Raw genomic sequence first — 24,937 nt, forward strand, 5'->3', positions numbered from 1 at the left:
AGAGTTTCGGTCAAACAGAAATTCTGAGTAATGGGTAGTTGCTGGAGAAAAATAAGGGGAGTTGAGATATTGGAATTATCGATTATTCCTTTATTTTTTCAAAATTTCGTTTTTCTCTCACCCTCTCAAAGTTTTCCCTTCATTTGTTTTTCCCTTCCATTCTCCCTGCCGAAATCCTCCTCTCTACTTCACTATCATTACCGTTTCTTCTATTTTTATTTTTTTCGTTCTTTCTGCAAACAAGTGACTGAAGATAATAGTTTTCGCCCTTTTGAGCCTTATTGGTAAGTTGATTAAATGTGTTTCGTATTTGTAACAAATATTTTGTTAATAGGGGGCTGATTTTGGTATTTAGGTGGAAGATAAGAGGCGGTGGACAGCCAGTCAGGGCTTGAGTGTTGCGAGATTACTATTACTTGCTCGAGGTAAGGACGTTGTTAGATTAAACGGAATGTTCCTTTTGATGGTACTTTGGTCGAATATAGGTTATGAAGTGTTCGGGGTTCATTTCAGCATCAAACCATAACAGGTGTATACTCGAAACACAGGAAACAGGGTTCGGCATAAAGCCAAAAAACCATTCTGTCGACGCCACACGGGTGTGTGGTCACCCGTGTGGTAAGCCGTGTGTGACAACACGGCCGTGTGATTGACGAGGCCAGGTCGTGCATGCTAGACACGACCGTGTGAGGGCTAGGTAGGCAGTGTGCGACACACAGGATAGACGAAACTGGGCCGTGTGGGCCCACATGGACGTGTAAAATTCTGGGCCAGGCTGTATGATCCACACGGCCAAGGCCAATTTGGGTCGCGTGGGTCGCACGGGCGTGGGGCCCACACGAGCAGGCCACATGAGCGTGTGAGCCTATTTTTCTAGAAAGATCCATAAGGTTGTATGGGTCGCCCAAGCCGACTGTGGACCTATTGTAGGGTCGGTAAGCATTACTTAGATCCTTATTTATGTGATCTGATTATATGTTGTCTGATCTCTATACTGAGCATGAATTCTGAAATAGGAATGTATGAACTGTAATTGCATAATAGCATGACATTTTATGTATGTTGTATTACATTGGGATCAGTTGATGATTTAGTGGAGGAAGTGTCTAAAAGGCTCTTAAGCTTGTTATCTGGCAGTTGTGCTGCGATATTCTGACTTTGTGCCATATTTCAATGCAAATATCTACTTATGTGCCGCATTTCAGTACAACATGGTGTGTAGGGATGGGTGGGTCGATTTAATCCCTACATGGTATGTAAGGTTGGACGGAGATGGTGTGTAGAGGTTGGTGGGTAGGATTCTGATATTCTGTTCTGATCTGCATATCATATCTGTGATGGGCTAAGGCCCTAATTTATATTTGATTCTATATCTGAGTGGGCTAAGGCCTACACTGATTCTGTAATGGGTTTAGGCCCAAACTTTATATACATGATTGATTTCTGATATTATGTTGTGTGCATGTATTCTGTGGGGATACACACTGAGTTGCGAAAACTCACCCTTTTCTATTTGACCTGTTCAGGTAATCTCCAGTATTAGATGGATCAGAGCAGCAAAAAACTCGGTAGTGACCACCACTATTTCGTACTGTTTTAATTCGATTTTTTTATTTAATTAATTTCTCGTTAATAATTTGGATATATATTTTTGTAATTGGGACTTCTGGGACTGACTGTTTAAATTTAGGATTATACTTTACTTTCCAGTTTTAACACTACAAAAACACGACGTTTTCTTGAGATTAAAGTTTTCCTAAAAATGAACTGTTTTTTAAAATAAAAAGTTCACAAGCTTCCGCTAAAAAGTCTCATTTTGAACTATAACAACGAACACGCATTTTTCTGAGTTAATTAAAGATAATAAATTGGAAGGGTTTTCACTCGATGAATTAGACGACAAATTTCATTCCATGTGACATCGCCAGATTCGACCATAACGTCTAGGCTGAGTTTGGACTGTTACATTCAGTGGTATTAGTGCCAGGTTTCAAAACTCGGCTGTGAAATTTAGGTTATAAAATTGGTTTTTAAAGAAATTATTTCCAAATGTTTTCAAATATTCTGGTTAAGTGTGCTTTACAGAGTCTCCGGCACCGATCTTATAAGTTTTCTGAAATTTGTACTGTTTATTTCGTAATACTATACATAGTATACTCTGAAACTACTATAGGTAGTAAACCATATTGAAACTGTAATGAGACTGCGACTAACGGAAACAAACTCTGAACTTCTGATACTGTTTTACATAAATCATCTGTTAATAAATACTGAAACTATAACTGATCCATAAAATTTGTAATACAGTTAAATTCGATTAGACAATTAGCGCACGAGGTCTCTACGAAGTAGCATTAGAGGCCGAGGTAGAGGCCGTTGAGGGGCTCGACCTGAGTTCTCCTCCATGGATAATATATCAGATTTGGACACGAGTGAAACACCAGTGTCGCCTGCTATTGAAACTGGGTCTCGTGATCACATGGCTTCGGACGATGCATTGTCCTAGTCTATGCTCAGGATTTTGGAGAAGGTCACTAGGCCCAATGCTAGATCTGGGGGCAGAGGGTCGGTTACAGAATGACTCTGGTTCAATAGGGCTGAGTTATTTAAGGGTGTCATTGGAGTCACCCCTAACATGGCCGAGTACTGGATGGAGGCCACTAAAAGAACCATGGATGATTTGGATTTTAACCCCGAGTAGAAATTGAAGGGTGTTGTTTCCTTACTTCGCAATGAAGCATACCAATGGTGGCTGACAGTTAAGGAAGGCACTCAGCCCGAGCATATATCATGGGATTTCTATAAGGCAACATTTCAGAGTAAGTATGTGGGGACAAGCTACATCGACGCTAGAAGACGTGAGTTCTCAAATCTCACACATGGTGACCGATCAGTGGCTAAGTATGAGGTCGAATTTCTGAGACTAAACCGTTATACGCGAGGCATGGTGGCGTCTGAATATGAGAGGTGTCTCTGTTTTGAAGATGGCCTTAGGGATAACCTGAGGGTGCTGATAGCTCCGTAGAGGGAGCGTAATTTTACTGTTCTAGTTGAAAAGGCTAAGATTGCTGAGGATGTTAAGCGCGTGGAGGGCCAGAACAGGGATCGCGAGAGGGGTAAGAACAAGAGGGATTCAAAGCCCTCAAGTTCGGTGTTGAGGCTTAAGAAAAAGGCCAGACCTGATGGGCCAGTTAGAGTTGGGACCTCTGTTGCACCTACTGGGATCTCACCTTGTGGGCATTGTGGTAGACGCCATCTGGGCGAGTGTTGGAGGATTACTAGGGCATGTTTGAGATGTGGGTCTACTGAGTATCGTGTTAGGAAGTGTCTACTGAGGACTAATCAGATGCAAGCTACAGGTTCAGGCAATGCACAGCCACTGAGGGTAGTTCAGCAGCTACCTAGGGGCTGTGGTCAGGCCAGAGGTGGTAACGGCATGAGCCGTGGACAGAGAGCACCTGGCAGAGGTGTTGGACATACTGAGGCGAGGCAGCCTGCTCTTGTTTATGCTACTTGTCGTCGAGAGGACCGAGAAGTTCCAGACATTATTACGAGTACGTTTTTATAATGTACCTTATCTTGCATTGATAGACATAGGTTCTACACACTCTTTCATTGCTAGCACTGTGTCAGAAACTTTGGGGATATCGATTGAGAATACTCCTAGTGAGGTGACTGTATTGAGTCTATTAGGATAATCTATCTGGGTTAGTAGGCTATATAGATGTTCCGTTGGAGATTCAAGGGACATTATTTCTAGTTGATTTGATAGAGTTTTCGTTTAGGGAGTTTGACTTGATTCTGGGGATGCATTGGTTGGTTAAGCACTGAGTGAGTCTAGACTGTGCGTCTAAGAGGGTTGTTTTGAGAAACCGAGGGGGATGATGAGGTAGTAGTAATTAGAGAGCATCGAAACTATTTATCGAATGTGATTTCTGCTTTGAAGGCGAAAAAGTTGGTACATAAGGGATGTGAGGCGTATCTGGCCTACATTAGTGTTTTTGATTCGGGGAATTTTTTGGTTAAGGATATCAGGACGGTTAAGGAATTTTCGGATTCCTGATGAACTACTGGGTTTACCTCTGAATTAAGATGTGGAATTTGGGATTGAACTTATTCCAGGTACAGCTCCGGTGTCTATCGCCCCCTACCGAATGGCACCAAAGAAGCTTACCGAGCTTAAGACTCAGATTCAGGAATTACTGAATCATGGGTTCATCCGCCCTAGTGTGTCTCTGTGAGGAGCACTAGTGCTATTTGTAAAAAAGAAAGATGGATCCATGCGTACGTGTATCGACTACCAGCAACTGAATAAACTGGCCATCAAGAATAAGTACCCTTTTCTGAGGATAGATGATCTATTCGACCACCTTTCGAGGAGCTTCGGTTTTCTCTAAGATTGATCTCCAATTAGGGTATCATCAGTTGAGGGTTAAAGAGGCTGATGTGTCTAAGATGGCATTTAGGACTCGTTATGGACATTACAAATTCCTAGTGATGCCCTTTGGATTGACTAATGCACTAGCGGCATTTATGGACTTGATGAACCAAGTGTTCTAGCCCTATCTGGACCAGTTCGTGATGGTATTTATTGACGATATACTGGTGTATTCGAAGAAAAAGGATGAGCACGATGAACGTATCAGGGTGGTTCTACAGTGTAACACCCTTAACCCACATTCGTCACCAGAACGAGGTTACAGGATGTTACCGGAGCTTACAGAATAATTACATATAATTCCTCTATTTGCTCATATTTCAGTCAAGCTGTCTTTTCGAGTTAAAGTTACTAAATTATTTATATCTAGAGCTACAAAACTCCAAATTAAGATCTGATAATTTTTCCTAAAACTAGACTCACATATATTTTTACCATAAATTTTCATAATTTTTGGATTAGTCGATAAGTACAGTTTATTCTTCAAAGTTACCCCTATTCTGCTGTTTGATAGCTTCAACCTTTCTTTATTAAAAATTAATTATCTCCTCATACAGAATTCAGATGATGTTCTTGTTTGTTTCTTTTGAAAATAGACTCATTAAGGATTTTAAGCATATAAATTATAACCTATAATTATTTTTTTACAATTTTTAATTATTTTCCTAAATCCAAAATAGGGGATTCCAAAATCATTCTAACTCTATCTCACAAAAGTTCAAATCTATGTAAAACTAGACTCAATAGGCTTTAATTTAATATTTTATTAAACCTCTAAGTCAATTTCCAAAATTTTTGGTGATTTTTCAAAGTTGGACTACTACTGTTGTCCAAAACTACTTTAGTGAAAAATATTGATAACTAAGTTTATAACATCTTCACTTCCTTTCAATTAAACTCTATACATGCCATATAAACCGTAAAATGCACAATAAAGTTTACCGAAGTAATCTGGATAGTGTGCCCTGATGTGTTGATCCGATCCACCAATTTCACGTCAATCTACAAAGAATATTTAACATACAGGGGTAAGCTTATGAAAGCTTAGTAAATTCATGGGCATAGAAAATAATTCTTATCGAAAATCTTATAACAATTATACAATATATAAATTCACTAACTCCTCCTGTCAATCACAAAATTAGTGATAAGTTCACTTGCCTGAATTCAATATCACTTATTAACCAACTTTTAATCTCTTGGGCCTCTTTATGATTTACCTTTCTTAATCAAACTAGGGAACGATTACAGAATTGAGTACTTCGTTATCACAATGCCATAGTAAAACCATGGTCTTGCACATACTCACATATCACACACCGAAGCCACAGCCCAACCATGGTCTTACACGGATCACATATCACACTGATGCCATATCCCAGATATGGTCTTACATAGAAGCACATATCACACCGACGCCATATCCCAGATATGGTCTTATACAGAAGCTCATATCACACCGATGCCATAACCCAGCTATGGTCTTATACGAAAATCACATATCACATGTTGCCATGGTCCAACCATGGTCTTTTCCGTCAATTCATCTTAGCCACTGAACGAAAGTACTCAAATTCATCGTTCTAACTAATTTGTATTTTTACTTAATCATTATTTTACAATTATCAAAATTTTATAACGTTTATATACAATAATATACCATAATATTCATAAATTTTTCATAACAAAACATTGAATTTAACCATATGAACTTATCTAGGCAAATTAGCAAAAGTCATACAAGTTCAGGGAATAATCGGCTATTTTTTCTTATACACGATTCACTTCGGGTTCTTGATCTATAATTTTAAAATCATTAATTTATTAGCATTCATTTCAAATTTACTCTACTCTACAGTTTATACCCTTTAATCCCTAAAATTACACTTTTACCCCAAATTTTATAGTTATTACAATTTAGTCCCTGCTTAATAAACCCATCAATTGAGCTAATTTTTCTCAATTAACACTTTATTTATTCATTCTAAGCTACTACACAACCTTTGAAAATCAGAATTTAAGTACCAAACCTTAATTCACAATTTTTTCACAATTAGGTCATAAAATCAATTTCTATTAAAATTACTTAATAAAATCATCATATAATAAAATAAGAACTTAAATTCCATAATAATTCACCATAATCATACAGCACTTACTCATGGTAACTTTTAAAGTCACCCATAAAATCAAAAACTAATAAATTAGGTAGTTGGACCTAATTGTAAAAGTCACAAATATATAAAAATTACTAAGAAAAAGTAAAAATTGAACTCACATATGTCAAAACATGAAAAACCAGCAACTTCCAGACCTCCCATGACGTTTTTGCTGAAGAAAAATGATGATATCTATAGATTTTTCAATTTTGTCTTTATTTTATATGTTTAATTTGCAAAATTTACAATTTTGCCTTTGTTTCTCCCTGTCTTTTTGCTGATTTTCTTACCCAAACCGTCCAGCCCATATAATTTGGGTCTAATTTCCTTTTAAATCCCTCCTTATTAGTCACTTAAGCTATTTAATCACTTTACCAAATTTTGCACTATTTTCAATTTTATCCTTTTTAATTAATTGACTAACCAAACGTTAAAATTTTCTAACGAAACTTTAATACTAACTTAATAACACTCCATAAATATTTATAAAAATATTTATGGCTTGGTTTATGAATCCGAAGTCTCGATACCTTGTTTTCAACCCGATTTTACCTAATTAATTCTTTTAAATCACAAAATTCATTAATTAAAAAAAATACTTCTATAATCACACTTGACTCATAGGTATAATTTATTAAATTTTCAACTCACTTGTTAGATTTAGTGATCTCCAATCATTGTTTTCGACACCATTAAAAATTAGACTGTTACAACTCTCCCCCTTTTTAAGGATTTTCGTCCCCGAAAATCTTACCAGAAGAAGTTGTTTTCAACACTCATGAAATACTTTTACTAACTTCTCAGAATCACAATTCGTTTTAACCTCGAATATCTTTTTCCAGTCACCTTTAAACTTTAGAATTACCCTCTCAGGAACATATATACTCAGTTGATCTGTCAAATAAAAACTCTGTTCCTATTGAAATGATCATACAGATATTTCTTTGTCAAATGATCAACCATAAACTAAATAACATTTTCCTTTCTGATGTTAATGACAATCCTAATTCGAAATCTATAGCCATTCTATCTTATAACACACTAGTATTATCATTTACTGCAATAATCCTGAATGCTTTTGATGTTCGGCTTACTTGCTAACAATAGACAACTGAACATGAACTCAAAAATATTATGTAACGCTCGTGCAATCACTAGCACATCTAACTCACAAGAAGATAATAAAGATCTTGATAATTCCTCAAAGAAAGCCAGAAGAAAAACACTGCTTACCGACTTTGGACTTTCATCATAACAGAGATAATATATTTCTCGCATGTATAAAACAAAATCATAATTAGTAGAAACATAAGAACAGTCTCATATAAATTTTTACCATCGACTTCATTCCAACATATTAGAATAGAATTCCAAAGAGATGAAGAATTACCGATCATAAACCGACCAGACCAATAGGGCTTTCGTCTAACATCATAGTTAGTTAGCATTCTCACAACATAATAACTCAATCAAAAACTGAACAACCACACACATATATCTGAGGATAAATCATCATATTCATTTCAACTATAACTGTCACACACAGACATCTTTACTACTCAATTATCATTTCTCTAACTAATTCTATCATCATGAACCCTGCATCATTCCATTCACTAACAAAAACCAATTCTAGAAAAACTTCAGCAAACACATACTTTAGACATCATATTTGAATAAGTCGATTAGCCTAGGTTAACTTTTTCTTTAACCGTGACATTACGTAATCTGAATGATCTTTAGAATAATCTGATATCTTTTTCAAAACTGTATTCACTTGTCAAACTATTTTCAACTCCGTCTGCATTATTAATTATTCCACTACTGTACTCTTTAGTTTCACACTTGTGAACTTATTCAACATAATTCTCGTGAATTTTCGTTATAAAATACCACATTGGTAAGGGGGTGAGGTCGTAAAGCCTCTAACTGGACTCTCATAAATACACACATATGACTTAGCATTCATCATCAACATCATATCATCGAAATTATATAATTCACTTTAAGCAAATTGATATACATAATTATGTTACACGAACTTTTCAATTATCCCTTTCAAACAAGTGTACTTAAACATACATTCCATGAATTTTGAGTAAATTTACTCATAGCATTTACTTAACCAAACAAGTTAGGCACATAACATCATATGAATGCCACACAAACATAGATAAGCTTATCACAATATAAACTTTCATTTCATTCACGTTTCCACATTTCTCAACTTTTGGTTATCTTATTTCATACATTATCACATTTATATCATGAACTTCTATTCATACCTTTCTAAGTTCTGTTTCATCATAAACACATTTCAAATATCTCAATATCACTTTTAGTACTATCAAAAATAGCTTGGTTGGAAAGCATCTTTGTCTATAAGTAAAACAAAGATTAGATCGGATCATACACATCACACTATCACAGATTTATATGGCATGTATTTCTATACACTTTACACATCTCAATTGTTCCAAGAACCGGCTAAATCGAAGCTCTATACCACTAAATGTAACCTCGTTCTAGTGACGAATGTGGGTTAGAGGTGTTAGATTTAGATTCTGCGAGAGAAACAACTGTACGCTAAGTTCAGTAAATGTGAGTTCTGGTTATGTGAAGTAATGTTTTTGGGTCATGTGGTCTCTGCGGAAGGGATTAGAGTCGATTCTCGAAAGATTGAGGCTGTCTTGGATTGGAAGCAACCTAAGACTGTATCTGAGATCCACAGTTTTCTAGGATTGGCAGGGTATTATCGACGGTTTGTAGAGGGGTTTTCACTGATTGCCGCACCCTTGACTAAGCTGCTATGTAAGGGTGTGCCATTTAACTAGGCTGATTTGCAGCAAGAGAGCTTTAAAAAGCTCAAGATTATTCTGACTCAGGCTCATGTTCTGCTACAGCCTGAGCCCGGTAAGGACTTCGTGATTTACAATGATGTTTCACACGTTGGTTTAGGGTGTGTATTGATGCAGAATGGTAAGGTGGTAGCGTATGCATCTCGTCAGCTCAAAACTTACGAAGCGAACTATCCTACGCATGATTTGGAATTGGCTGTGGTAATCTTTGCTTTGATAATTTGGAGGCACTACCTGTACGGTGAGAAGTGTACATCTACACTGATTATAAGAGCCTCAAGTATCTCCTCACTCAGAAGGAGTTAAATTTTAGGTAGCGTAAGTGGGTGAAGTTACTTAAAGATTATGATTGTACCATTGAGTATCATCCAAGCAAGGCCAATGTGGTGGCCGACGCGTTGAGCCATAGGGCTACGATCTGAGAACAATGTTCGCTTGACTCAACCTTTTCGACGATGGGAGTCTGTTGGTAGAACTTCAAGTTAAACCAACATGGACTGAACAGATACAAGGTAAATAGTTGGGGGATAAGTCTCTTAGGTTGCGGTTTCGTCAGGTTAAAAATACTGGCACTACTGATTTTCGGGTAAGCAGTGATGGAGTACTTTGTTTCCGCAATCAGATTTGTGTACCGAATGATGAGGATTTAAGATAGTCGATTCTGAAGGAGGCGTATAATAGCCCCTATGTTATGCATCCCAGTGGGAACAAGATGTATCGAGATCTCCGTGAGTTGTACTGGTGGCCAGGGTTGAAACAGGAAGTTACTAATTTTGTGGCTAGATGCTTGACATGCTAGCAGGTTAAAGCTGAGCACCAGTCGCCTTTGGGTTTGCTTCAACCGATTAAGATTCCCCTTTGGAAGTGAGAGCGAGTGACTATGGATTTTGTTAGTGGGTTACCCCTCACACCCACTAAGAAAGATTCAGTATGGGTCATTGTAGATCGATTGACCAAGTCTGCTTATTTCATACAAGTTTGTACTAACTACTCACTGCAGAAGCTGGCTGAATTGTACGTGTCCGAGATAGTGAGACTGCATGGGGTACCGATTTCGGTCATATCTGATAGGGATCTTCACTTCACGTCTCGATTTTGGAAAAAGCTACATGAGACTCTGGGTTCAAGGTTGGATTTCAGTACTGCTTTCCATCCTCAAACAAATGGTCAATCTGATAGAGTGATTCAGATATTGGAGGATATGTTGAAGAGCTGTGTGATTGACTTCCGAGACAGTTGAGAGGAGTATCTGCCGTTGGCAGAGTTCGCTTACAATAATAGTTATCAGTCTAGTATACAGATGGCATCTTACGAGGCACTTTATGGTCATAAGTGTCGCACTTCTTTATGCTGGTCTGAGTTGGGTGAGGGACGTGTTCTGGGTCCTAAGTTTTTATTTGATAAATTTTGCTAATTGGACTGTTAATTAAAGTACAAGTGATTTGACCCTAAAGTCAACGATTTTGAAAAATGAGGTATTGGGACCTCATTTTCATAAATCGAGTCCATAAATATTTAGCTTTTTCATAGGTATATTTAATTTTGGTTCAAAAATTTTAGTGATTGGATGACTAATTAAGATACAATGACTAAATCGTAAAAATTGTAAAAGTTAATCACTATTAATTTATATGGGCTAAATGAGCCTAAAAGCATAATTGAATGGTTTTAAATGGTAAATGTACCATAGTTTTTTGTAGTGTACGGTTAATTGCTTTTGTTTTAATAAAATTTTGTTAAAAATGTAATAAAAATAATAAGTTAAAGGTTAATGAAATATAAAGAAAAGTTGGCATCTTTGCCATTTCTCTTCTCCACCGTTTCTTCAACAAGCCATTGTTATTTTCAAGCTTAAGGTTAGACCCATGCATGTAAGTTAATTCGAGATTTATTTTTCATAAATTTTATATTTTTGAGATCATTGTAGTTTAATCTAGCTAGATTGGGTACTAAATCATAAATATGTCAAGGTTTTAAAAAGTTAACATTGTTGAATTTTGAGGTTTTTGATGTTATATGGTTGAGTTTGAAGCTTTGATGGAAAATATGACTATTTTATAAAGTGATTTTTGTTAGTTTTGAGTTTAGGGACTAAAGTGAGAATATATTGAAATTGACATGAAATGTTTGTAAGGATGTGTTTGAAGTTAGATTTAAAGTTTGGGGCTTAAAAATGAATTATAAGCTTATTTCAGTTTTAGGGACTAAATTGAATAAAAAGTAAAACTTTAGGAAAATTGTGAAAAATGAATAAAAGATGCCTTAGAGGCTACTTCGCCCTGATCAGTATAATTGGAAATGGACATTGCCCCCTAAGGTTAGCACATTGCCTTCCAAATTCATACACTCAAATGAGTAAGATGGAACTCAATTGGTATTACTCCTGTTTAAATTTACAGGAAATAAGATTAACATAAGTTTAAAGGTGGTCAAAAATTTGGCTGAAAAAACCACACTAGGATGAATTTCTTGGAAAGTTTGGAGGGGTTATAGATAGTCTAGCTTAAAACCCAAACTCTTAAACAAAACTTCCTCTAATGTAATTTTTACTAAAATAATAAAACTTTTAGAGAAAGAAGAATAAGGGAGGTGAGAAGCTATTTATTTATTTATTTATTGTTGTTGTTGTGTGAAACAAGAGGAAGATAGTCTCCTATTTATACTATTAGATAAGGGACAAAATAGTAAAAAGTAGGGGCAAAAAGGTAAAATTGACAGATATAGTTTTCTAAAAAATAGTTCAAAAAAGATATATTTTGTATTTTCTGAAAAATAATACAGAAGTTTTATCCAAAAATAAACATGCACGGTATGTGTCGTAGACACATATTAACACGAACACAAATCAGATGTTGGTAGTGGCGTACATGTGTTAAGCCTTTAGTCCAATTATTCAATAAGGATAAAGAGTAAGACTATATTTAAACCCTTTCATTAGTCTATACACAATCAATGTAAAATTTCTTTGCATTACCCACAAAAAAAATTAGACCCTGTGTAACACCCCTCACCCGTATCCAACGTCGGGACAGGGTTTGAGGCGTTAACGGACTTAAACATTCACAACAACACATAACATATTACCAACCATGCATGGCAAACAAGCATATACACATTTCCAGTTTCACCAATATCAAACATAACATAAATAACTAGATTTATAAGTCAGAATCATTAGCTCACTAAAGACCAATATATTTGGCCAAATTATAATAGCACATGTTATAAAACTAGGTCCCTATACATGCCACTCACTTGATAATTCTAGCATATGTGTTTATACTGTCAAGGTGTTGGCTTGATAGTGTGATGCTGCCTCCGACGATCTCCAACCCTGAGCTAACCTGACAACACTAAAAGAAATGGAAAGGAGGGGGTAAGTTTTATGCTTAGTAAGCTCGCATGAAATAATAATAAGCAATTTACTAACATGCTTTCCATAGTAAAACTAACCCAATTGTACATTTACACATGTTCTGGTTAAGCTACTTTCTTGAGTCACATTCACTAAATCATTTATATCTATAGTTACGAAACTCCAAATTAAGATTCGTAAATTTTCAAAGAAACTAGGCTCGTATATCTTTCCACCATAAAATTTTCAGAATTTTTGGTCTAGTCAATAAGTACAGTTTATTATTCAAATTCTCCCCTGTTTCGTTGTTTGACAACTTCAACCTTTCTTCACTAAAATTTATTTATCTCATAGTACGATACTCAGATAATGTTGTAGTTTGTTTCTATTAAAATTATACTCATAAAATATTCTAAGCATATAAATTATAACCCATAATTATTTTTCTACAATTTTTAACAATTTTTCCAAGTCAAAATAGGGGATCTCAAATTTATTCTGACACTGTCTTACAAAAATTAGAATATCACATAATATAGAACTCTTTTGCTCCCCCTGTTTATTTTATATGAAAATAGACTTATTAATATTTAATTCCATAATTTATTTGAGATTTAATTCAACTTACACAATTTTTGGTGAATTTTCAAAGTCACACAACTGCTGCTGTCCAACACTGTTTTACTACTAAAATTAACTCTTACATAATTTCACTTAATCCATTTTGTCTTATCGAAGTTCACTCAAATATCGAGCATATTACTCAAAATTTTCTTAAACATATACCTGCACTTATTCATCATATAATCATGTTCACATGTATTTTTACTTAATCGATTTTCCCGTTGAACTCTTTGGAATAATAACTGATACTCAGTTGCCTGCACATATTTTCACACTTGTAGCCAAAGCTATCTGGTACGCATAGTAGCCTGCACTTAGTACTACACATGCGACCAATTATCCGGTACACGTAGTAGCCTGCACTTAGTACTACACACGTGAGCTAACCATCTGATACATGTAGTAGCCTGCACTTAGTACTACACACGTGATCGAAGTTATCGGGTACGCATAGTAGCCTGCACTTAGTACTACACATGCGACCAATTATCCGGTACACGTAGTAGCCTGCACTTAGTACTACACACGTGACCTCACAATAGATCATTCTTATCGTTTCTATTCCGAAGGCTCAACCGGGAAATTCCTCACTTTCCAACATGTTACAATTTATTTATTGTCCTTTTTCAATTTGCAATTTACAACAAATAATCATTCTATAGGCAGCCACATTTCATATGAAAACAAAATATAATAAAATAAAATAAAATCGGTAAATTATTTACGTACAAACTTACCTCGGATCCAGAAATGGCAATTTACTATTCTAGTCCATAACCTTGTATTTTCCTGATTTAAGCCCAAATCTCGATTTCCTTGATCTATAATGTCACATTTAGCCTACTAATTAGTCACACTACTCATATGGGTCTAAAAATCATATTTTTACAAATTTTTATTTTGACCCCTAAATTTTTACATATTTGCACTTTTACCCCAAGGTTCGGAAATTAAAATTCTTCCTATTTTATTATGTTTTATGACATTCTGATCATTTTTCCCTTCTATGGAAACATCAAATTCTCACTCTAACATGTAGAACTCAATTTTTTCATTTTTTACAATTTAGTCCTTTTTACTAAATTGAGTGCCCAAACGTCGAAATTTTCGAATGAAATTTCACAAAATTATTTCGTGAAATCGTAGACCATAAAAATATAACAAAAATGAAATTTTTCTCATCATATTTGTGGTCCTGAAACCACTGTTCCGAGCTCAAAATCAGGATGTTACACCCTGTATTCAAAGAAATTATCAAATAAATGAATAAATAAATCACAATGGTAATATCCACTTCAACTTCAAATTTTACGATATTTAGATCTAAACTATACGTAGTCCATTACGAAGAGTCCACAATTCTGTTTCTACACTTATAGCACAAGGGATGTGGCAGTTGGATCCTACGATCCAGTTTTTGTGTTGGTCTTTCATAAAAGCTTAACAGTTTAAAAAGTTTCAAACTTTTTTTAGACAAAGCAATAAGCCCCTTCTCTTTTTTTTTTTTAACACTCAATTGAGAAATTGAACTTTCAAAATGTATAAAAAAATGCCTCAAACTTCTTCAAAAAAACCAATTAAGCTCTTATTTTTTTTTCACTCAATTGGGTACTTGAACTTTCAAAATGCATAAAAAAGACCCTTAAAATTTTTCAGAAAAGCAATTAAGCCTCTACTCTTATTAAAAATTAAAAATAATTATAAAAATAATAAATTTTAAAAATTTATTAAATTTTAATAAAAATATAAAAATTAAAATTTTATTAAAATATTTTTATAAAATCATAAAAAATTGTAAATTTTATAAAAATCATAAAAATTAATGACCCTTAGTTTTTTCAATTGAAGTCATCACGTGTAGCAACATAGTGTGACATGTGGTGAAAAATGATTAAAAATAAAAATTAATAAAATTATAGAAAAATTATAAAATGCTTCTTTTGATGTAATAATTTTTATAATTTTTTTGAAATTTATATTTCTTTACATTTAGTATAATTTTCTTATGACTTTATAAAATTTTATAATTTTTTATAATTCTATATATTTTATAATTTTTACGATTTTTGTAAAATTTACCATTTTATATTTTTTACAATTTTTATATTTTTTAATTAAAACTTAATAATATTTATAGCTTTTATTGATTTTAATTTTTTATTTTTTAATAAAAATAGGGACTTAATTATTTTTTTTAAAGTTTAAGGGTCTTTTGACACATTTTGAAAGTTTAAATACCAATTAAGTGAAAAAAATGAAACTTAATTACTTTTCTTTTAAAAGGTTTGAAGGTTTTTTTTGCACCATTAAGATTTTCATAAATGCACTTGATCCATCTCTTCATCTGCCTATTGAAGATTCATCTGCATTCAGCTTCGACTATCCCTACTTTAGTAGCCGCCAATTAATTGGAGGAAATGATTGTAAAGGCTTCGCACAATTGGTAGGCCTTCGTTATTAACTTGTTAAAGCTTGTATAACTTTAAAATATTCTAAATATAATTATAAGAACCGAAACATGTGGAAAGAAATTGGTAGATCAAATCTTGTCTATTTCCCCACAAGACTTAAAAGTTAAGGGTCCTAACTCTTTTAAATCCTAAGACAGCAACCCACAAATTCATAGTTCACTAATTTAAGCACACCAACACCAATAATAAAAAAAAAAACAAATTCATTGTCTTGTCTGGACTTTACAGATAATAACCCAGACTCAAAGAATCCAACTAGCCCAATTAGTGTTTCGAACTCACTGACTATGTCTAATGTATAGTCTCGCCCAAGTTATGGCTACTTCTCCACTTGAGCCCACACACCTAGGTTAATAAATGGAAATTTGTGTGGAAAATATTAATTATTGTTTTCCCTAAAGAAATTAAAACTTTTTCCACCTACAATTCTTTAGTGTAAAAGAGCATGTTCATATGTGCTTCAGTCAACTTGACAGACAAGTAGTAACCTGCCAACTCTCCACTTGACAACTTATAATGACACAATATAAGTTAAAAATAACTATAAATTCCATCTCTCATTCCTTAATCTTAATTTGATTAATATTTATAAATTTGAAGAATAATGGTTGCAAAAGAGTTTTCATAGACAGGGAAGTGATATCTTTAAAGAATCAGCAAATTGTAGTTATTTGTAGACACTTGGCATCCATGCTTATCAATTATCATGTGTCTACGGCAATGCTGTAGTCTACACTTCCTTAGTTTAGGGATAAAACTATGGATTGCATATTTGCATTTTGGAATAAGAATAGGGATATTTGATATCTAATCCTTGATCTTCTCTTCATTTTAGTAGCAGCAGAAACCTTTTTCTATTCACTAATAACCCCACATCTTTATTTTAATATTTTACCAAAAGAGCCCTCAGGCTATGGATAGGGGAAACAAGTGATATATATATATATATATATATATTATCAAATTATTATTCCTTTTTCTTTTTATGTTTCAGCCTAGAGATATGAGAAAGGTTGTATATATTTGTGAATTGCCATCTCATAAAATCAACTTAAATTAACACCACATTAACGATTAACCTTACTAATCATATTTAATGTGATTTGATATTTTGCTGTATAAATATCACTTGTAACTTTTGCATACTCCCCAAAAAAAATAATTAACACTCAACTTGTAACTTTTACGGATAAAATAAAATAAAATTAAATTATAAATTATAAATTTTAAGAGATTAAAATATAATATTATTTTTTTGAAAAGGTTAAATAAATTTTTATTTTTGGAAGGATGAAATTGTACTGTTATTATATATTAACTTAATATTTTATCGATATTGAATTACAATTTTCTATATTAAGGAAGGCTACCTACCCTCCATAGATTTCACCTATAGATAAAATTACAAACACTCGTTGATTGCCCTACTTAATTCTAAATGTTAAATTCTAGTTTTCTACTTCATGCTAATAAATTTTAGGGTAAACTTTATAAATAGTCACTCAATTATGTTCGTATTCTTATTTTGGTCATTCACTTTTAAGAATTTTTAATTTAAGTACTAATGTTTGCATTTGTTCTTATTTTGGTCACCAATCGTTATATCGATAAAGAAAGTCTTTTTTTAATTGATATAATAACACATTTAGTCCTCAATACTTACATATTCTATTAATTTGATCCTAATTTTAAATAATTTAATAAATTCAATCCTTCACATTTACAAATTCTATCAACTTGATCCGCAATCTTATAGACCATAGCTTTGAACTCTTAAAAGAAATGCATTCCACATCTATAAATTTATAAAACCCAAACAAGGAAAAAAAAAAACTTCTCTAAACTAACGAGTCATATTCCGAGTCAACTCCTGACATCAATGAGTTTATCTTAAAACTTTAATTCATTTTTCTTTTCTTTTTATTATCATTTTTGCTCTAAATATAATATTTTATAACCTTTTGATTGATAAAATTTTTGCTAAAAAAAATGGAAAAACCTAAAAAAAAGGAAAAAGAGAAACGCTTTAGATTTACTCTTGTTGTTAATAGTATAATATTTCCTTCAAGGCACATAGAAATAGTCCTCGAGGTTGGTTCTTGAAATTGGAAATTAAATCCAAAAGATAAAAATATAGCTTTGAAAACTTCAATTGTTCAACCAATAATTATATAAGAAAAAGTTATAAACATTTACATTTTTAAGAAAAAAAGTGTGAAAGAATTAAGAGATTATTACGTGTTCTATTTGTTTCTAATTTTAAATTCACAATAAGCAATATAATCACTAATAATTTAATTTAGTGTGAAATTATTTACCAAATTAATTAAAAACTTAAGTTATGATAGTCGAGGTTGAAATTATATTTTACAAATATTAAATTATTTATGTAATTTTATTTTATACTATATTTTTAGAATTTTTATTTTCTATTATTTTGAATGGTGTTTAGTTAATTTCTAACTCTAACTTCTTAAAAATATAAACAAAAAGAGTTATGTATCAAATTGGATAATTTCAACTATAAATAAAAAATTAATAGATGTGGAATGTCTCTGTTTTATAAGTTAAAAGCTTTAGTCGAAAGTTTGATGATCAAATTGATAGAATTTGTAATTTATTGAATAATTTAGAATTATGATCAAATTAATAAAATATGTAAGAATTGAGGACTAAGTGTGTTATTATACCAATTAAAAAAGGCTTCCCATATCAATTTAACAACGGTGACCAAAACAAGAACAAATCAAAACGTTAATGTCTAAATTAAAAACGTTTAAAGTGAGCAATTAAAATAAGAATGCGAGCATAGTTGGGTAACCATTTATATAATTTATTATAATTCTTATTCCCTAACATTTCTTATTTATTAAGTATATATTTACTTTATTAATGAAGTTAACTAGTTTTTTTATCCCAAGCATAGTTTTGTCATTGCTACAATAATATTTAATTAACTTTTTTTCTACTCTTTTTTATTCAATTTTTTACTTAACTAAATATTAAAATATTATAAACATTTTATAATTAAATAAAAAATATTTAAAATAATCTTATACACTATTAAAAATAGGTTTAAATAGGGTAGAGATCCTTGCACTCTTTTGAAATTTAAATTTAGTCCTTATATTTTAATTTTGAGACATTTAATCCTCGTACTTTTTATTTAAAAATATTGGTCATTCGTCTAATTTTACTATTAAAGTTATTGATGTAGTAATTAAAATGGTAAATTAACATTTTAGCCCTTAATGTTTACAATTTTGTCAAATTATTCTTTATTCTTTAAAACTACATAAAAATTTAAAAATTAAATTTTTCATATGTTAAATAAAATTAAAAATTAAAAATATAATTTTAAGAATTTTCAAAATTATGAAAAATAAAACTCTTCAAATTCAAAAAGTAAAAAAATATTTTCAAAAATAATTTAAAAATTAAAAAGAATCCACAATTCAATGTTGTCTTAACCAAACCAGACGGTCAGTTGGACCAGGAATTGGTTGAGGTATCATCCAACAAGAAGTAAAAAACAATTGACTTACAAATCGATACAAATTGGTTGAATTGGGCTAAAAAATAATTGAACTGATTTTATTTTTATTTTTTATTTTTTACTTTTTGAAGTTTTAATATTTTTTGCTTTGAATAGGTCAAACTAGGAACTAGTGGTCTGGTTACAAAAAACAATGCTTGAATTTTTGGAAATTTTATATTTTTAATTTTAAAATTATCTAAAATGATTTTTATTTTTTAAGAGTTTGTAGTTTTTCACAATTTTTATTTATAATATGAAAAAATACTTTTATTTTTTTAAAAATATGTTTTGTATTTGCTTATGTACTTTTAAAGAATAGGGATCAAATTTGCAAAAAAAAATTATAAATATTGAGATGTAAAAAATTATTTTACATTTTTTAATAATGGTCATATCAACAATTCTAACCACAATATTGACAAAGAAATAAGATTTTTAAATAAAAAAATACAATGACTCAATGTCTTAAAAGTTAAAATATAAGAGTTAAATTTTAAATTCTAGAAAAGTACAAGTACCTTTGGTATATTTAAACTTTATAAACAATAAATATAATAAAAAGAATTAGTTAAATAAAATTTAAATTTAACTAATTAAAGCGTAATTATAACATTTTCAACGAATATGATAATTTTATTTGTTTACAGTACTAAATTAAGGGTAAAGTACAGAAATGGTCCTTAAAGTATTGCCCGCGTTCTATTTTAGTCATAAACTTTCAATTTTTTTTTATTTTAGTCTCTAAACTATTTGAAATCAAATATTTTGTCACCGAACCTTAAGAGCCATTTGAATATTAATGGAAGTGCTGATGTGAGATTTTTTTATTAGTCTAATAATAAATTTAGCCTTTTAATGTTTACATATGCTAACAATTTAATTCAAAATATAAAATATTCAATAAATTTAGTGCTCAATGTTTACAAAATTTATCATTTTAGTTCAAATTTTAAAAATTCAATAAATATAGCCCTCAAAATTTAAAAAAACGACTAAATTTCTGTCTCTTTTAGCCTTGAACTAAAGTTGTTAGTCAGAGCACCCCAAAATAAATGGAAAAGTTAACATCTATTAACTTTATTGGTGTGGCAATCCACATGTATTCCACGTCTTCAATTATTTAATTTAAAAAATTAAAAATATATAGAAAATTATTTAAAAATGAAAAAATTAAAAAGTATTTAAAATCCAAATATATATATTATTAAAAGTTCAAAAGAATATATAAAATATGGTAAAAATATTATAAAGCTTTCGTTTCCAATTATAAAGCTAAATGGAGCACCTACTTGTATATAATCATCTCATTGTTGTGTAATGAAGAACAAGAAATACAACATTTTTCTTCATATTTTATGAGGTAAAACTCAATTGAATTGGAATTAAAGATTAAATTCTTTTTAATGACTTTTTATAGCTATAAATGTTTGTTATACAAGTAGGCATAAGCTAAATAAATAGAAAAGGGAAAGTGTATCTCTCTTAATTTTCAGTAGCAAAATAGAGATGTGGAAATATCTAAGAAAAAATGGAAAATATTAAAAAAAAAAAAAGGAATAAAGGGCAAGTGGCAGACCCCCCAAAGCAAAACTTGTGTTGTAAAAATAAACTCTGAAAGTGTACATATGTTTTGATTGTCCCACCTTTCCTTCCAAATATTCTATCTGAGGCTAAACCCCATAGCCCACAGGTTTCCAGAACTCCCCCATTGATCCCCTCATCCCTTCCAATTTCCACTCCTTTTGATCTTTATTTCCTCACCTCGACATCCATATTCCTCAGCATATTTTTTGCTTTGATTGAATCTTCATTTTCACCCTCACAATGCACTTCCATGGGTTACCAACGTTTGCATGCATGCTTCTTTTAATTCTCACCCAGTTTTTGATTCACTTTCGATCTCCCCCTTTTCCACCACATAAAAGATCTCTCTCTTCTTGTTGGCCACTAGTTCACTAGTTTTTAATCAGTCAATCAATTAAAAAGTTAACCAGTTCTTCAATCTTTTTCTTCATTTTCACACCATCCCTTTTGTCCCTACACATCTATGAATACACATGTACATACACTTTTTCTTTCTGGTTCTGGATTATTTTTATTCCTATCCATTAAGTTGAACTTCTACAGATATGGCTATATATTTCACAAGATTCAATCACAACTTAATTCCACCATTTATATAAAAAATATTCTTACATAAGCAAATTTAAATTATAATTATTTAATTGATTAAGAATAATGGGAAAGTTTTGGATGACAATTCATAACTTGTAATGAGTTATCTTCGTACCCTTAAAGAAGAAGATAGAACGTGCTTAAGTGTGCTCAAACCCGTGTCTTCTTACACTAATAATAATGTCAATGCTAATTAAAGTAAAGCTCAATCGGCTATAATTATTTTAAATTTTAATTAGATAATATTTTATTTAGATAAATGAATAAATGTAAAAATCATCTAAGTCAAGTTTTAAATTATTTTAAATAGATACTAATTTTTTCATGAATTAGATATATTGTTTGTCTATGTTTCATTAAAATTAAATTTATTTTAGAAGGTTTTAACGTAAAAGCAGGAAAAATTGTTTTATTACCATCAACCGAAAGGATTGTATGGAACTGTAATTCCATGTTATCCTTATCCCTTTCCAATAGGACAATAACAAATCAGATTTTTCCTCCTAATTTTTAGCATTTTCAGTTGAATTTAAATTTTTTCACATTTAAACTCAAACAATAAAATATAGAGAAAAGAAAAAACTCTCTACTGTAGATGGAACCCACTTATACATTTTATTCACTATCTCAATAAGCGGCCAGTTTTGGCCAAACGAATACAAATAAAAAAGGAATATAGCCTTTGAATCTAGGGTGATTTTATCTTGTTTTATACACTTCTCTTGTCCCTATACACACAAAACTATAGAACTTAAGTTTCAGATTCCACATATATTTCTCTCTCATTTTTTTTTTCTCCATAGTAAGGAATATAGCCTACCACCTTCACAATATTGTATATATATATACTTCCCCCTAGGCTATATACGCCAAACAACAATGGCTGGAACTTCAAGCTATGTTCATTTCCATGACATTCCCAATGTGGTTCTGGCCATCATATTCTCTTTAGTTGCTGATACCCGTACTCGCAATGTTATGTCCCTTGTATGTCTGAAATGGCACTTGCTTGAGCGTTCCACTCGCAAATCCCTCACTCTCCGCGGCAACATCCGCGATCTCTTCCTCCTCCCCACTTGCTTTCGAGCCGTTACCCATCTCGACCTTTCTTTGCTCTCCCCATGGGGACACCCTCTTCTTGATTCCTCTTCAAACCCGCTTTTTCTCACTCAACTCCTTCGGCATGCATTTCCCTCTGTTGTTTCTCTAGTAGTTTATATCCGTAACCCTTCAACTCTCCATCTTCTAGCTCCCCAATGGCCTAACTTACGACATGTTAAGCTCATACGTTGGCATCAACGTTTGCCTACGGAACCTCTTGGCTCTGACTTTACGGCCCTTTTTGAGCATTTTGGTATGCTTTCCTCGCTTGATGTTTCACTTTTTCATTCCTGGACTGAAGATCTTCCACCTGCCATTGAAGCCTACCCTTTGATTGCAGCTTCTCTTTCTCATCTTAATATCCTCAAACATTCTTCAGCTGAGGGATTCAAGTCCCATGAGCTTTTAGCCATTACTGCTTCCTGTCCAAACCTCCGTAAATTGCTTGCAACATGTATATTTGACCATCGATTTATCGGATTTGTTGGCGATCAAACCTTGCTTGCTCTTGCTTCCAATTGTCCTTGTCTTTCTTTACTTCACCTTGTTGATGCTACGTCTTTGTCCAACATTAGGCCTGATCCAAATAATGAGGGTTACACATCTGAAGATGCAAGTATCAGCCATACTACACTTGGAGATGTATTTGCTGGATTGCCACTACTTGAAGAGTTAGTTCTCGATGTTTGCTACAACGTTAGGGATGCTTGGCCGGCGTTGGAGTTGCTTAATTCTAGGTGCCCCAAGCTTAAAGCCTTGAAGCTGGGACAATTCCATGGAATCTGTAGGGGCATAGATGCTCAACCAGATGGGATCGCCCTTTGCCAAAGGTTGGAATCTTTGTCAATCAAGAATTCTGCTGACCTAACCGATAAAGCATTGGAAGCCATATCTCTAGGTTGCCCCAGACTATCCAAGTTTGAGGTTCTAGGATGCAAAAAGATCACAAGCAAAGGGATGTGGGAATTGACTCACGCTCTTAGAAAAACTTTGGTCCATGTCAAAATTTCTTTCTGCAAAAACTTCAATGCAGTTTCTTCATTACAGGCAATTGAACCAATTCGAGACCGGATTGAAAGGCTCCATATAGATTGCGTGTGGGACACCCTTGACAATTCAGAAAACCAGACAGGATGTAGTTCAAGTCAGGAACTAGGTGAATCATACAACTTACAAGCAAGAAAGAGAGACATGATCAGGGAAGAGAAAAGGTTAAAAAAGAAAAGCAAGTTCCACTTCCACGATGTCGGGGAAGACAACTTGTTCTCTTCTAGGACATGGTCCAAACTACATCATCTTTCCCTTTGGATAGGTGTAGGTGAGTTGCTCACTCCATTATCCTTGGCAGGTCTAGATGATTGTCCAGCGTTGGAAGAGATAGAAATAAAGATTGAAGGTGATAGTAGGAATCAACAGAGGCCTTGCATGGATTCAGTAGGGTTGCGTTCCTTAGCTTGTTATCCAAGGCTTTCAAGGATGCTTTTGGATTGCAGTGGAGTTATAGGTTATGCTCTTACAGCTCCCCCAGGACATACAGATTTGAGCTTGTGGGAAAGGTTTTTTCTGAATGGGATTGAGATATTGAATCTTAAAGAGCTTAACTATTGGCCAGCACAGGACATGGATGTGAATCAGAGAAGCCTATTTCTACCAGCAGCAGCATTGCTAGCACAATGTGGGAGCCTAAGGAAACTGTTCATTCATGGAACAGCAAATGAACACTTCATGATGTTCCTATTGAGAATCCCAACACTCAGGGATGTTCAAGTTAGAGAAGATTATTACCCTGCTCCTGAGAATGATACAAGCACAGAGATGCGAGTCGAATCTTGTCGTCGATTCGAGGATGCTCTCAATAGTAGCAACCGCCATATTCCTGATTAGAAATATTGTTCCGAGTTGCTAAATTCCTACTACTTTCAAGCTGGAGAAGAGCGTAAATAACTTTTTCCTAATACAAAATGCAAGATATGTTTGTATTAAGGTTCCTTTGTGCAATATTTTCAAAATTAAGTATGGATTGGGATACAATCTCATGTTGTTAAATGGTATAGAAACAACAGTTCAATTGTATCTCTTTTATGTACGATAGGGGATACTATTTTGTCCTATACATCTTATCAAATATAATAATATATACAAAATATTTATAAATTAAAAATAATAATATTTATAAATAATTTCCAAATTTTATAACAAATAAAAAAATCAGATACTT

The 24,937-nt window shown here is 32.7% G+C and overlaps 1 protein-coding gene across 1 annotated transcript; it reads left to right on the forward strand.

Moving 5' to 3' along the window:
• Positions 1 to 22,495: 22,495 nt before the first annotated feature.
• On the forward strand, positions 22,496 to 24,603 carry LOC108485177 (F-box/LRR-repeat MAX2 homolog A-like). Its single transcript, XM_017789021.2, has one exon. It carries the CDS (start codon positions 22,498 to 22,500, stop codon positions 24,601 to 24,603), a length of 2,106 nt encoding a protein of 701 aa, XP_017644510.1. The 5' UTR covers positions 22,496 to 22,497.
• Positions 24,604 to 24,937: the final 334 nt, after the last annotated feature.

The sequence above is a fragment of the Gossypium arboreum genome, chromosome 6 (assembly GCF_025698485.1).
Source record: "Gossypium arboreum isolate Shixiya-1 chromosome 6, ASM2569848v2, whole genome shotgun sequence".
Taxonomy (NCBI): Eukaryota; Viridiplantae; Streptophyta; class Magnoliopsida; order Malvales; family Malvaceae; genus Gossypium; species Gossypium arboreum.